Source organism: Ceratotherium simum, chromosome 4 (genome assembly GCF_057802395.1).
Source record: "Ceratotherium simum simum isolate JZ-2026a chromosome 4, ASM5780239v1, whole genome shotgun sequence".
NCBI lineage: Eukaryota > Metazoa > Chordata > Mammalia > Perissodactyla > Rhinocerotidae > Ceratotherium > Ceratotherium simum.
The window spans coordinates 85,672,294-85,689,008 of NC_141903.1; the positions used below are offsets into that span (position 1 = coordinate 85,672,294).

At 36.5% G+C, this 16,715-nt stretch overlaps 1 protein-coding gene across 1 annotated transcript in view; it reads right to left on the minus strand.

Moving 5' to 3' along the window:
* Nucleotides 1-16,715, minus strand: part of MSH3 (mutS homolog 3) — a 170,769-nt gene that overhangs the window by 111,570 nt on the left and 42,484 nt on the right. The window contains exons 9-11 of the mRNA XM_087430101.1: nucleotides 10,966-11,078; nucleotides 7,898-8,012; nucleotides 950-1,034 (exon numbers count right to left, since the gene is read on the minus strand). Coding sequence (XP_087286227.1) covers nucleotides 950-1,034; nucleotides 7,898-8,012; nucleotides 10,966-11,078 — 313 coding nt within the window. The remainder of the gene's footprint in view (nucleotides 1-949; nucleotides 1,035-7,897; nucleotides 8,013-10,965; nucleotides 11,079-16,715) is intronic.

The window sequence follows — 16,715 nt, forward strand, 5'->3', positions numbered from 1 at the left end:
GTCATTGACAAACATCATTATGCGGCGCATGACTGTAGAGGTGATGAGAAAGACTGGTGGGAAAGACTCTCAACTTCTGGATAAATGGAATGACAAGATAAAAATGTTATTGAATAAAAGTAAGGCTGACTCTAGTAGACAAAGATAGCTTGGAAGAGGGAAACTAAGAGAGAGAAACTAGTTAGTGACAAATCCAGGAGTCAGGAGAATAAATTCAGCATTTACTTTAACTCACAGCGGTAATAAATATTTCTGAAGAGCTTGAAACCATTTAACCAGATGGTTCAGTTTCTCCACTACTTACTCAAATGACTTGGAACTGCTTTTTATTTCCATGACTTTATGTTATAACAACACTAGTTTTATAATATAATATCCCACATTCCAAGTGATAATTTAATAAATGAAAGCAATAATTTTAATGTTTCCATTTTCTTCCTAATTCTTCAATAAAGCACAAACAAACAATGATCAAAGTTTGTGAAGTGAAATATTATCCACCTTACAGTCCAATTGGGTATCACAGTAACTTGTTTTATATGCTGGATAATGAAGTAAGACTGCAGACATTTCAATAAAAAGTTAAAGGTATGTAGAAAAATATAACCAAGGAGACCAAAACAATCCATTTCATATTAATTTTCAAAGATGATGTCCTTCCAAAGAAATATTTGATACAGAAATTATCAGGATGAGCATGTCATTTCAATCATTAAAAAAGCTCTATAGCTCCCACAGTAACCCATAGAGAAGTATTTAATATTAAATTAAAATTAATTTAATATTAAAATTGAGTGCTGCAGTTATCAACTAATAAACAGATGACAGAGCAATCAGTTAAAGACAATATTGTTATTTTCACCTGCACTCCTAAAAACAAACTGCTACCTTATTCCAAAATTTTTTTTCAAAACCATTCTGAATCAACTAGCCTTTATGTTTACCTGACCTGATTCTGTAGGATTTCAAGATTCCTTAATGTTGTTCCATTAATTGTCATAAATTCCATTTCACCAGACAACTGTTTAAAATTCCTGTAAAAGAATGAAATAAGAGCCATGATGTAAGTGCATAAAGAAATTTTTAAAACTAATTTAGGCACTGAAAATATTCTGGTAAGATGATGACAAAAGTTAGCTAGCTCTTTGATAGGAAATCAAACCAAAAGGAGCAAAAAGAATATTCACTGGGATATTGTCATCCATTGATGCTGGTGCCACTAAAAAGACTGACGCAAAAGAAGAATAGTTTCTCTTACACCAAAAATAAGAACAAGGAAGGGAAGTAAATGGTACCAACATTTTTTTGTTTTTTTCTTTACATTTCCAGGAATAGAACCAAACATAGGCTCTTATTATTGGCAGAGCATGTGGTGGTATCTTCAGGAAAAGCTATGCAATTAGCTAGAAAAATATGTCAAGATACTTAAAAACGTCTCCCTTATTCCTTAGCATGTGATCATCTTGATAAACCATTTAACAGCTTTTAATCAACAGTTTGATATGTGCAACAAATGTTACTTACCCTATAATTAACACACATTAGTGTCACTAACGTTTTGTCGAGTATGAGACTGAAAAAGTAGCAGAAATTATTTCCTTAAGCTCAAAGAATTCACATTCTCCTTATGTCCCTGTAACTATCCCAAACTAGATTAAAAGTTCAATAAATTTCAATTAGACTTCAGTATTGAGTGGCAATATGATTAATAAATGTATGCACAATTCCAATTTTGTCCTTAGTAGTCTTTCATGTTAAAAAGTACAGTCATCACTGCATTACTAATACAGTTAATTCAATTTCCCTTATAAGCCATTCCTTTGACCTTTCTATCAACAGCTCTTACAGACTTAATGGCTTCTTTTTAAAGGCAAGAAAAATAATGGCAGTCACTAAACTATTTGGAGGGAAAGCATGAGTGTTTGCATTATAAATCTAACCACACTTATCACGGCTGTAATGGGATTTAAATAAAATCCAGTCTCCCGAGCCAGTTATGGAAACAAGCCTTCATCCAATAATCCAGACCCTAAAATGAGAGCCACTGCTCATTGAGAGATGCCTTCACTTCTCGATGACTCCCCCAACTAAAGCTCCAGAGCCCTGAAAAAGAAAGAACTTACTGCATATTTGGATTGTTGCCTAGTAAATGAACGCTGCCCTGTGGCAGTGTAATTTATCTGTGACAGGTTTGACCTAGCTGCCAAAGGAGGATAACTTATTAATGATTTTCAAAGGCAAGCAACTCTAACACCCATTGCTAGCAGGTGTGTGGGGCCCTTTGTCTCCTTCTTGAAGCAGTTAACTTAATTTGCCTTGTATTACAGCAATTTATGCTCTTCTGCTACCCTCATTAATAGATCTAAGCTCCTTGAAGGCAAGGGTTATTTACGTCTTATATCTTTTGCAGCACCTGCAGAGCCTAACAGAAAGTAGATGCTCCACAAATGTCTGCCATCTTCCTATGGGAAAGCCATTTTGGGTCTGTTTGTTTCCTTTGAGTCATAAAGCTCAGAAATGTCTGTGAAACACTCAGGCCAGCAATAAAACGTAAAACATTATTGTCAGGAAGAAATAATCAGGCAGTGATCGGCTGTGTAGCTGACAGGTGTTCACACAGCTTCATGGTCAAAGATCCAATTTGGAAGAGCTGATAGCCTGGACTGAGTTGGTATCCACCCAGTTGTCATCTGCTTAGATATGTCATTTACTTCCCCTGTTCCTGACAGTTAGGTTTAACCTACACAATTAACACTTGAGTACCTTAATCAGACACAACTCTAGAGGAACGCTTGGTTGGCATGAGAGAAAGACCCATAATCAAGAACCCATAATCCAGTAGCCTTTCCTAAAAACACCTCAGCTAGCTGCCTTTATCTCCCATGAACACCAGAAGTGTAAGATAAACAAGTGGCACTGAAGATGTATAAACTGTCCAGAAACACTGCTCAGTTGCCTTCACCCTGACAAGAAATGTTAAACCCAACAGTGCACACCCTGAGCAACGGTGGCTTAGGTTTAGGATTCTGAATGCATCCTCTGTTCCACAAAAATCTGAGGGTTTTGCCACCTAATTCCAACTAAAGTGCTCCTACTATGCCTCAAGTGAACCTGTGAAGCAAGGCACCGAAAGGACATCAAGAAGACTGAGAACTGGAATTTCATGGAGCTTACAGCAGAGTTTATGTAATGGTTCTTGTGCCTGCTCGCCAAAAAGTATACGTGTGGCAGATTTCGGTTTGGACTAACATACAACCTGGTAGAGAGACAGTTGGAGAGGAAGCATAGAGCCCTCACCTACATATAATTCCTCCCAATATCTACAATATCACAAAGAACCAATGACTGTGAACAACCAAATTGGCTTAAGTTAGCTCATAACACCAGATCTTTAGAGAGAAAAAGTATAGGCTCTTTTCTTAATTAGCAGCATTAATGAGATGTGCATATGGTTTTTTATTTATTTTTGTTTTTCTGCCCTTACTGAAGAAGTCATCTAAATCTCAAAGTACATGCAGTGAGAAGCAAAGAGTTTCCACAAACTGACATCTGCATTGATTTTAATAAAAGAGATCAACCACTAGGCAATATTAAATCAGACTGATTCCTATGGAACAGTAATTATCAAGCAACGGTAAGAAGAACTAACTCTGCTTTTGGGTTCCCATATGTTTGGCTGATAATATATTCTGGAGTTGGGACTCTTCCTTCCAAATACAAAGGAAATTTCCTTCTGTCAGCGCCTATTTCCATTAGGATTTATATACATTTTTGAACTAAGAGTTGTATCTGCCAGCATTCTTAGGAATTCAACAGTATATGATCACTTCTGAAACACTCAATTCTAAATTATTTATCCTTTTGGAAGAAGCCAAATTTTATGTGCTTTGAAATGAACCTCATAAATAATGTCTGGCTAGAACTCATGCTGGGTGAACCTGGATAGAAATCTCATAAGTAACATGGGAAAATACTTCATTAATATTTCAGACAACAAAAATACAAAAGATGCATTTTTTTCCCCTCAAGTTTTATAATGGGAGGAAATGTCCTTGCTGAAAACTTGCCAGAGAAATTTAAGACTCTATATCATTCTTACACAACTTTAAAAAAAAAGAAAACTAATCTTTCTGATTTAGACAAAGGCAATAAAGCTACAGACCTTATCTGAAAAATCAACCCCTTACAAAGATCCTATTTAAATATTATTATTATTTGAAAATGGAAACAAAAAAAACTACCACATTAGATATGAAAGCTATAGCAGAAAATAGTTCTCTATGTACAGTTTCCAAAGGTCATACATTCACAATTTGCCTAATCTTTTGGTAGTTAATTTTACTTATGATTATAAATTGTATTATACTACAAAACTTCAGTTTTATTGTAGTTCACTTCTACTTGATTTGTAATTAAACAAAACGACTACCTTTGCATTCATAAGTGCTGTGAGTAAGCATATCAGAGAAGAAAATAATCAGAAAGGCGTATAACAGGTCCCCAAGACCACTGCCAGAGTCAGTGATCCACCAGGAGGATACAGAGGACTCAGCACACAGTCATACTCACAGCTATCATTCACTACAGTGAAAGGATACAAAGCAAAATCAGAAAAGGGAGAAGGTGCATAAGGCAAAGTCCAGAGGAAGCCAAAAGCCAAATAATTTTTCGTAGGGGGATGTCCTGTGCATTTTAAGATATTTAGCAGTATCTCTGATCTCTACCCATTAGATGTCATTAAAATAGCTTTTATATTAAACTTAGATGTCACTAAAATAAGTTTTATGTTAGTTTCACTAATGAAAGCAAGCACCCTATATTACCATTCTGTTTTAGGAAGTTTCCTAAGAAAATGTATTTGCAGTTCACCTTGGGTGGATTTTCTCATTCTTTCCTAAATGTCCAACACCTATCTGAAGTTCTGACCAGATCTTTCTTAATAAATTCATCTGAAATGACAAAACACTCATTTCCAAAAACAACAAAAAAAGGTTAATTCCTTTAAAACTTCATAAATTTAGGAATCAGGTTAATTATGTCATAATAACTATGTAATATCCTTCACATTCTATTCATTCTATTATACTATTTTGCTCTGGAACAAACCCACTTAAACTCTCAAAATAAACTTGGAGCCTCAAAATTTGCTTTATCTAATCAATAATAAAACCTCACTTAATCCATCTTTAAGAACAATTCCTCAAACAGTATATTTTCCTCAACCAAGCTGAAATTCTATTGTAAAGGCACAAAGACCTTTAAATAACTGTACATCAAGATTTTTATGAAATATTCAGCAATTTTTGTGAAAGCATTTGCAAAACAAGGCAACTAAATTTTCCCTCAATATCACAGCTCTTGAAGTAAGTATAATCATACCTTATGCTGATGAACTTTTAAAGTAATATTAAACATACAAGGAGAACATTCACGTTTTCCAAAGTAATCACCTTGAGAGGCAACATTTCTTTTCCAAAATATAAGAACTGTGTAATTACTCCTTTGGAATTATCTTCAGAGTCGAATCACATGCCACCCATAAAACATCATCACTCACATTTCCTTTTGAATCAAAAACAACAGCACTGGTTTGATCACAATCTTTATTAATTAATCTTGGCTCCCAATGACATTTTGGCAATTTCTAAAATCAAATCCACACTTACAGGATGAAGAATTCCTTCCTTCCTTCTTTTTATTAATCCTATATTTACTGACTGCCTACTAGGTACTGACAGATGCTGAGTGATACATAAAGTGAGGGCCTAACACTCTGGACCTCTTTATATCTTTTTTGTCTTTGGCTCTGTGGAAACGAGAGGAGTGATTACCCAACAGGCATATTAGACACATACCAAACCACCAGCAGATCCAGTCCCCTGACCACCCCAACACCACCACCAAATAGAAGACGAGGAAAGTTCAGTTTCACTCAATTTATCGAGTCAGGTAATTTAAAAATAAGTTATCTTAATTTCAGTACAAATAAACATTTTATGTTTTACCGTTTAGTATTATTTTTACTTTGAATTAAACAGAAGGAGAACATCATAATGTTTTCAGACACAAATTCATCTACTTCTAAACACGAGAGCCATATTTTTTTTTAAAAGTCAGTTTCCTTATCCCAATATTAATACTTCATTGCTTGGCGATGTAGGGACAGAAATAAATCTTAATGAGCAAGCTATTAGTCACTGATTCTACCTCACTTCACCAGGGCCTCCCTATCACGAACAAGCCAAACGGTAGGCAGCTTGTCATCCTTTCCTTCTGGGGATCCAAGACAATTAACCACCCAGATCAACCTCTGCAGTAAGTCTCCCATTACTGGAGCTTAAAGTGGAATCCAATAAGGTATAATGTCAGGCTGCTACTTTTTTTAATAAAACGTTTCAGCCATACTAAAACATATATAGATTAATATAGTACCCAGGTTAAAAAACAAACATCAATTAGAACTTCCCTGTGCCATTTCCCCCACCAAGCTGTTTTGTTTCCCCTCCTTCCCCACTGGAAGAAACCACTCTTCTGAATTTGTTGTTCGTCATTCCCATGCATGTCTTTATACCTTCCCTATATATGTACATATTCTTAAGCAATAAACACTATTGTTTCACATGTTGCTAACTTCATATAATGGTATATACTGTGTCTTCTTCAGCAATTTGATTTTTGTCTCAATATAATGTTTGTTTTTTTTTTTTTTTGGTGAGGAAGATTGGCCGTGAGCTAACACCTGTGCAAATCTTCCTCTACTTTGTATGTGGGACGCCACACGGCATGGCTTGATGAGCAGTGTGTAGGTCCATGCCTGGGATCCAAACCTGCAAACCCCGGGCCACAGAAGTGGAGGGCACAAACTTAACCACTACGCCACCAGGCAGGCCCCTTGGCTCAATATAATGTCAACGAAATGTTTAAAATATTGATACATGTAACTCTAGTCCATTCATTTTTATTTTATATTGCTTGAATATAACACATGAATTTACTCTCCTGTTGATGGACATTAAGATTGCATTTAAACAGAACAAACCTGCTCCCAGAGAAATGATATTCTGCTCTATCCTAAATACCACATAGTAGAACACACACCAAAAAGACGTTATGAAAAGATTCCCAAGGGACCTGCCTTTCTTCCACCCTCCCCCAACAACCTCAAACCAGCACCAGTTCTTTGTTTTCCAACTCTATTTGGTCATTTTACTGGGGTAGCTCCTATCTGTCCACCCACCTCTGCAGAACAGGCAGTAGCTTACTTATCCAGGACCAACATGATGGAGGGTAATTCTTCACAGAGCCAAAGACAAGGGACTGGTGGAGGCAGAATACAGAAAGGCAAGAAAATTATCCCACCATCTTTTTTATCCCACTGGTTTTTAAACCAGTATTTTCTTAGAATGTCAATTGCCAGCTGTTAAATCTCGGAAATCTACAAAGTTAATCACTCTTTTAGAAAGCTGTCTATGTTAGCAGCTGTCCTCTTAATCTCCAACTTTACGGTCTATGAAATAAGAACTGAAACCAAGAAAAGGAAAGGCTGTGAAGTTTTATGAATGCTCTTTAATACCACTTCTTAATTCCACTTCTTAATACTACTTGTCAATTAACTGCGCTTTAGTATAAAGCACCGTTTTGTAGTCAAAACTATAATACATTAAATAGCTATCATGAATATAAACTAACAGAATGCTTAAGGATTCTATCAATATTTTTATATCAATTAATATTTTTAGTATTCTTCAGCAATAATACCACACAGTTTATCCTTGCCCCCAAATACAGTATTCAACAGCAGGTAAACTTCTCTGAGTATAGTACTTAACCAAATTCAATTTAAGAAGTGTTTTTAATGTAACTCCACCCCATTTTATATTTTTGAGAAATCACTTACTTGGGTTTGGAAAGCACCTTTTCCAAGTTAAAATCTTTGAGGTATCTTATTATGGCAGCCAAAGAACAAATCACAGGCTTTTCCAAGTTAATGATGCCAGAAAAACTTTGAGAACCTAAAAAACAGAACATATACCTTCATTAAAATTATTATTCACCGTTATTAAAAACAAATTTTAAGTTAAAGAAAATTTAGTTTATGGTTATTTAAATAATTATTTATACAATACTTCCTAAAATTGCCCTTTGGAAAAATGTAGAAGATTACGAATACCTAGGACATGAAAAAAGGGCATTTTCTGATGGTGGAATGAACCTTTTTTGGAGAACAATAGACTAATTTTCAAAATGTAAAATGTTCATCCCCTTTGACCCAGAAATACTCTAAACTGCTTGTCAAAAATGTGTATACAAGGAAGTGAGTTGAAAAATCTTTGTCATAGTAAAAACTAGAGACAATCTCACTGAACATCAAAATAGGGTAATAGTTAAGTATATTTTGGTAAGTCCAGATTGTTATGCACTTACTAACAGGAATGACTTACAGCTACCTGTACTGATATGGAAAACTATCCATAATGTATTGCTGAGTGAGAGGAAAAAAGTTATACGATCATTCTCAATCGCTCAGCAAGAATATTGCAACAGCTTTCCATCTGGTCTCCCAGCTTCATCACTGTGCCCTACAGGGTATTCTTAACAGAGCAGCCAAAGGAATTCTTTTTAAAATGTACATCAGGGTCTAGCCCGCGCAGTTAAGTGTGCGCGCTCCGCTGCAGCGGCCCGGGGTTCACAGGTTCAGATCCCGGGCGCGCACCGACGCACCGCTTGTTAAGCCATGCTGTTGCGGTGTCCCATATAAAGTAGAGGAAGATGGGCACGGATGTTAGTCCAGGGCCAAACTTCCTCAGAAAAAAAAAGGGGGGCGGGGAGGGAGGATTGGCATCGGATGTTAGCTCAGGGCTAGTCCTCCTCTCAAAAAAAAATTAAAAAATAAAAATAAATAAAATGTACATCAGATCATTAGACTACTCTGCTTAAAAATCCTCCAACGTCCCTCAACTCACTGAGAGAAGCAGCTCACGCCTTTAGAGTGGTCTATAAGGCCCTGTACTGCCTGCCTTCCATCTCCTCTGTCTCTGAGCTCACCTCCTAATATTTTCCCCCTTAGTTACTTTGTCCCAGCACCCAGGCTCCTTGCTGTTGCTTCAATATACCAGGCACTTAAGATATGTTGTCTCTGCTGTCTCTACCTGAAACACTGTTCCTTCACATGTCCATGACTTTCCTCCTTAATCCTTCAGTCTTTGTTCAAATCTTCGTTCAAAGGCCTTCCTTAACCACCCTATTTAAAAGTTCACTCTCTCCCTCGCCTTATTTTCTTCATAGCAATTATCACCTTCAAACACACTATCTAACTTATTTTATTGTATATTTCCCCCGACTAGAATGTAAACTCCAGAAGAGCAGGAATTTTTGTCTATTTTATTCTTTATTGTATGCACAATGCCTGCCATAATAGATATTCAATAAAAACTAGTTAAAAGAATAAATCCAAGTTATATTAAACAAATCCAGAATTATATATGTATATATGTTTATGTGTGTATGTGTGGATTTGTACATAAAAAAATTCTTAAGGATTTGAGGGGAGAGACTTTTTTTTTCTTTATATACAACTATGTTTTGACTTTTTTTACCATATGCATTTATTACTTTTAGAAATAAAAAAATATTACAAAATATCCTCTATAAATCAGTAATACAAAATACCTTATTAATTTCAACTATAGCTTTTTATAATACCAAGGTGTAAATAAAGAGTTAACAAAACCCTTTCCCCTTCTAGTGAGAACTTCATCTTTTAACTTTCTAGCTCTGTTCCCCAGGAAACCTGATAAAGATGAAGTGCCAATGTGTTATCCGGTGGCACTGCATATGATAAAAATGACCTGAAATCAGTAAATTGCATCTGGACTAGGAGGAATTATAAATACCTGATTCCAGAATTTGGCCTTCCCTGAGTAAACTGACTTTTTGCACTTGGCATGTCCTTTGTAGAAATTCCAGTAAGAGATATGGGTTCCTGTAGAGCACGGGGCTTCTAAGCCAGGGCAGATCCTGCACCCACCTGATGCGAGTCTCCTTTCTTTGCAGCTGAGCTGTCATTGCGGGGGGTGGGGGAGGATGTTAGCGCCCAATGGCTCTGTGGACTGCTGTAAAGACTGCTGAGAAGGACTCCCACTAAGAGGAACCTGCCAGCAAGCTAGGTTTTCTGTACTACATCCTTCTAAGTGAATCTGACTCCAAGAGTGGCTTATGGTAGTCTTGTGACTTAGTCTTGCCTTTAGCTAAGCATAAGACGATGATCCCTTGGTGATAACGCAGACTGGTGTCGTAAGTGGGTTACCCTCTCTGACACTCGACTCAATTTGGCCAAAGCACCATGAGATTAAAAGGGATGGAGAGAGAAATGCTAACAAGACACTGATGCCTGGGTGGGAGCTGAGGGAGGCTGATCTATGGTCTCATGGTGAGAGCTCTGCAGCATGTGATAAGGGATAAAAATGGACCTTAACGTAAGCTGGACTGGCAGGAACGAGGGGTACAGACCAAATCGAACACAGATACCTGGCTGAGGAAACGTGAATTAGACAAACAATGGTTACCTAACATAGTAAGATCCTGTCACTAATGTTCTGGTATTTTAATTCTGGCAACCACTTTGGAAATGCTAGCCTTCATCAGAAAATTTACCCAAACGGTCTATAAAATTTCAAGGAAAATAATGAGCCACCTTTGAAGAGAAGCAAAACAGAAGGTTGTTCAGTAACTAACTCCTTACACTCCAATGAACATGTCAAAAATACCAGTTACTAAATGGTCAGAACTACAAAGCAGCAGAGGTTTTGATGAACACAGAACAGTGAACTCTCATCTCTACTTCTCCCAGCTATTTATTGGTAACTATTCAGTTTTCATTAAATTGAAAGTCAAACTTGCACCTTTATCCAAATCCGAACTCAGTTAAATTTGAGGGCATATGGCTAACATGTATAAAATACCTACCTTTGATGTCAACTACATCTTTTGCATAAAACTCTGTAACCACCTGGAAAGCATGACTGTATTCAAAATACGTGTTATCCATCCTTTCTACTCGAATTCTGTCATCCCGCACACTGAGAGAAAAAAATGAAAATTTCAAAGATAATTATCCGTATTCTTGAACTATCTGTGTATAGGCCATGGCCTGACCAAAAAGATGAAGACTCACTCCTCTTCTCACCCAAGTTGAAGAAAAAGAGCAAAAGATCTAAAGTTTCCCTGTCAAAAGGCCCCATTTCGTGAAATATAATTATTACTTTTACTACTAGTATTTTACATCACCTAGCACATAGTAAGTACTTTATATATATTATTATCAAGAACTCATCGAATTTAAGAAATACAAAATGGAGAAAAATGGAAAAGCATCACTTTAATTTAATTACATCTTTTGTTTAAATACTCAGCAACAGAATACATTATGAGTAATTCTCTGAAGTATCATTTTTGTCTGGTTGGCTTTTTGCTAAGTCCATTTCTACCACAGCCTCCAGTCAAATATAATAAATTCCACTTACATCAACTCTCACTCTTTATTTAAAGTGGTTCTAGGGCCGGCCCTGTGGCTTGGTGGTTAAGTGCGCGCGCTGCGATGCTGGCGGCCCGGGTTCGGGTCCCGGGTGCGCAGCGAGGCACCACTTCTCTGTCCAGCCTGAGGCCGAGTCCCACATACAGCAACTAGAAGGATGTGCAGCTGTGACATACAACTATCTACTGGGGCTTTGGGGGCAAAAAATAAATAAAATCTTAAAAAAAAATAAAAAAATAAAAAAAAAATAAAGTGGTTCTATAGTCTTTTAAAAATATGTGTATATATATGATTATGTCAGTAAATAAACAAAATCCTATCCGCCATGCTGGGTAGTGCATTTTCTTATGCATTTCTGCATAAGAAATGGCTCCCCACTCCCCCCTCCTTCTCTTCTCCTCATCTCACCTCACTCCCAACCCATGGCAACAGCCTAGAATGAATCCTTCCTTTTTTTTTTCACGTTCATATGATCACACAAGATTGTACCACATTCATACATGTCACTGTTTTATAAAAATGAGATGACTTTATACAAACTTTTCTGCATCTTGTTTTCTTCACTGAGCAATAACTGTTGGAAATCCCTCCATATAAAGTGGCCTAGCTACAACTCATTCTTTCTAATGGCTGAAAAATATCTCATAGTCTGTAAAAGCCATAACTTATTCAACCATTTATTTATTACTAGATATTCACTTGGTGTTAACATGTTGTCACACATAGCTTTAGAACGTTTTTATCTAAAAAATAATAAACCATTACAGACACAGTTGTAGCCTGCACACATCTCTCCTCAGTCACATTCATCTGTCTTCAGAAGTAAACACACCATCTTGAATTTGGTGTATACTATTACCACGTGTTTTTACACTTTACAATATATTTTAGTATCTTCACACAATATACTGTATTATTTCATGTCTTAAATTTTATATAAGTGGTACTTTATTACATCTATCCTCCTATAACTTGCTTTTGCACTCAGTATTATATTCCTAAGATTTACACATCAAGACAGATGTACTTCTCTCTAAATTTTTAACTGCTAAGTATTCCATTATTTCTTATGTTTTCTAGCAAATTTTTAAGATTTGCTTTTCAAATTTAATTCACCTGAATTTATTTTGAGGGATGGTTTGAAGTCAGAAATACAATTTGATTGTCTATATGATTATCAACTAATGATCAAAGCACCATTTATAGAACATTCCATCTTTTCCTACAGATTTATAATGCTGCCTCCGCTGCATATCACATTTCTATGCATGTGTGGCCCTGTTTCTAGCTTCTCTATCCTGTTCCCCTGATCTTTTGTCTATCTCTATATCAGAACCACAGTATCTTAATTTCCATGGCCTAGTATCTATATCCGCGGCAAGGCTCTATCTTGCTTTTCAAGATTGTATCGGCTATGCCTGGGCCTTTGATTTTTCTCAATAAATTTTGGGTTCATCTTGTCAAATTTCACAAAAACCTTATTGGGATTTTGACTAGATATGCAATGAATTAATTTAGAGGGAAATGATATCTTAACAAATCAAGATATCTCATTGTTAAAGATGGTATAATTTCTTTATTTATTCATGTCTTTTATATCTAACAATAACTTTCCATAATTTTCTCCATGTTTCACATATCTGTGGTTGTGCTCCCTCTTAGATATATTATAGATTAATACTACTGTGAAGGGAATCTTTTCTTCTATTTCATTTACTAAAGGGTTATCACTGGTGTACAGGAACCTATCAATTTTTATATGTAGCAACTGTCCAGAACACTCTCCAACTTGATTTTCTTACACTGTCTATGTATGCACTGATATCATCCGCAAAGAAAAAAAAAATTGTTTTCTCTCTCCCTTATAATTCCTATTCTTCACTTCTTTCTCCTATCGCATTACACGACTGGCGAAGACCTTCAGGGCTGTGTTGAACAAAGGTAATGCTAACAGGCATCCTCTGTCTTCTTACTGACACTAATGGGAATGCTTCTAAAGTTTCAACTCAAGTATGATGTTTGCTGTAGGTTTTGGAATAAATGACTTATTAGCCTAAGGTTTAGGAAGTTTCCTAGTTTTTGCAAAAAAAATTTTTTTAGTCATAAAGGATTACTGAATCTCACCGAATGTTCTTTCTATGTTAAAATGATCACATGGTTTCTGTCACTTAATTTCTTAATATATTATTCGTATTTTCTGATGCTGAATGATCCTTGCATTCCTGGGATATATCATCCTGTCATGATGTTCTGTGTTGCTTAAATAAAGTTATAAACTTCATTTCTTAATGTTTTATTTTTTTTTCCAGGAAATCTGTGCCAGCATACCTAGCTCCAAAGGCTCTTTCTGTTCTACTACAAGACTAGGCAGGCACAAGCTGATTCAGGAAGAAACCTACGAGGGAGGATTTTCTCCCATCTGTGGTGCTGAAGAAAGATTTTTCCACCTTAATCCACTGGAGAGAGAGTATCAGACTAACTGTTGCAAATCTCTTATCAATTTTTATCTTCCTGTAGACTCCCTCAATACCTGGATTTTTAGAAGCCTGCAGCAAAGTTATTATTTAGCAACTCAAAAGCAATGACTGACCTTACATGAGCTCCACAAATGTTTTTGTACAAGTTCCTAGAGTGAACACAAGAGGCATCTGGTTACTCAATTACTGTTCTAATTAACATTTTGTTTGATAAGCAGATAAGGATTTGGAAACCCACTAAATTTGATAAAAATAGACTTGTCAGTTATCCTTGAGGCTTTCATGGAAGCATCACAAGAGTGTGAAATTCATCGTTCTGTAATTTGTATATTAAACATCCTCATGCAAACATTTTTTTCACAAGCTGATTGGAGTTATAAAATCTCATATGTGTGTTTTCCTAGATTTCTTAATTGAAGAAAGTTGATAAATTCAAATCACTATATCTTTGAAACAAAGTCTACTTGAAACACTGTAGACATAATGAGTAAATCCAACCAGAATTCTGTCAAACTAGATTCTAGTAAAATTTCTACATTAAACACAGAACTGCCAATCTTGATTTCCTCAAACTGTAGTCTGTGGAAGACCTACATCAGAATCACCTGCAGTACACAGTAAAAGCACAGATTCCACACTCCCAAACGCGTTCAATCTAAATTCAGCGGGAAGTTAGGGGAGAGGGGGTATTTTCATTTTCAGCAGGGTTTTTGCAGTGATTCACAGGCAAACTGCAGACTAAAAATACTAGTCTACACCAACAATACTAGCAGCCATCACAGGACTAGAGTACAAAGTGGAAATGTAAATCCTCTCCAGCAACAGTCTATGTTTCAGCTGCCCTATTGGAGGAGGGCGGAGGTATCTTTTCACCACAAAAATTAAGGAAGTCACCTAAGGTCATATCATTGACCTGGGTCTAAAAATTATAAAAACACCTTCCTTTTCCCACCCTCTACAGAGGCTGTCTGTGGCCCAGGGCTGAAGCCTCCCGAACAGAGAGGAGGCTGAACAGAGGCTGTGCTCCTCCCCAGGTGTAGGGTGGGGACTCCCCTTCTGCACTGGATGGTAGGATACGAGTCTGTCATCACCTGGGGTATGCCAAGCTGGACTGTTTTAAATTAAGACTTCTAATTCTAAAAAACCCTTTTCATATGTAATATGCCTCTCTGTTGCCAAATATATTGTTTTTGAAAAATTAAATGGTGATAAAGCTCTCAACAAGTGTGGAGCCCACACTAAAAAAAAGGGAACTTCAGACCCAATAACATCTTTCAATGTCAACTGGGACATAAAATTGGTGACTCTCTGGTGTCAAATAACAGACCACCTACAAAGACTGCGAACTAACGTTCAATTGTGACCAGACAAATGCCAGGTTACCAACTTTAAGATCCATGCTGACTTCAGAAACTATAATTCTTACAGACGAAGAGAGCCTGGTTAAAGGCTGACAATCTACTCTAGGAAAACTCACAAGGCCTCTTCTGACAGCATATTTACTGCTAACAATAATACTGATTCATTTTCAAGCTTCCTGGCTGAGTGATTAATTCTCTCCTCTGAGGACAGAATGCAACACAGGTCTAAATACAATAAAAGAGACCATGTAACACAGTTGCAATGTCTCTATATTAGAATTAGTATGAAATGCATTAATTTTATCACTGCTTATAGTAGGAAACTATCACTACTTTCTTAGAAGACTAAGGGCATTACGTGAAATTATAAAGACAACCACTAGAAAAATATCAGAATAATCCCATAAAAAGAGCAAGGAAAACAGACCACATAGTGCAAGATTCTTCAAAAGAGATAAAAATAGAAAATAAAATAATGTGGACAAACTAATATCAAATATATCTTCCATATTAAAACCTATTAAAGGAAAATTAATCAGATTGGATTACAAAGGAAAAAAAAAACCTCTATGCCACAAACAAGAGCAAAACTTAAAACAAAGTAGGTCAGAAAGGTTAAAAATCGGGCTAGCCGGGTAGCATAGTGGTTAAGTTTGTGTGCTCCCGTTCAGCGGCCCAGGGTTCATAGGTCCAGATCCCGGGCACGGACCTACACATTGCTCATCAAGACATACTGCGGCAGCGTCCCATATATAAAGTAGACGAAGACTGGCACAGACGTCAGCTCAGTGACAATCTTTCTCAAGCAAAAAGAGGAGGATTGGCAACAGATGTTAGCACAGGGCCAATCTTCCTCACCAAAAAAAAAAGAAAGGTTAAAAATAAAAGGATGGCTGAAAAAAAATTGCTTAGATGAATATATTAGACAAACGCAATAAAAAGAAAGCATAGGACAAGATTTTATTATCAGGCAAAACATAATTCAGGACAAAAATCATTAAACAAGACAAAGAGAGGTACTTTATAATGATAAAAAAGACAGGATGGGAGAAAAGCTTTTCACCCCATATCCTTAAAATACTTTTAGATTTTTGAACTATTGGAATATTATTACTTATTCAAAAATTAAATTGTTTATCGAAAAAGAGCAAGAGAAAGAAAAGGAAAGAACGGATTACAGGATTTATGCAGAAGCTCCCAGATGGAGACGTTCATCTGCTTCCCTGGACTTGACCCTGGGAGGCTGGGAGTCTGGGGAACAGAGCGACTGGAGCCACCCTGCCACCTTGTGGAACACGAGAGGAAGGCGAACAGAAGGAAGAGAGACAAAGAAGAGCCCCAAAT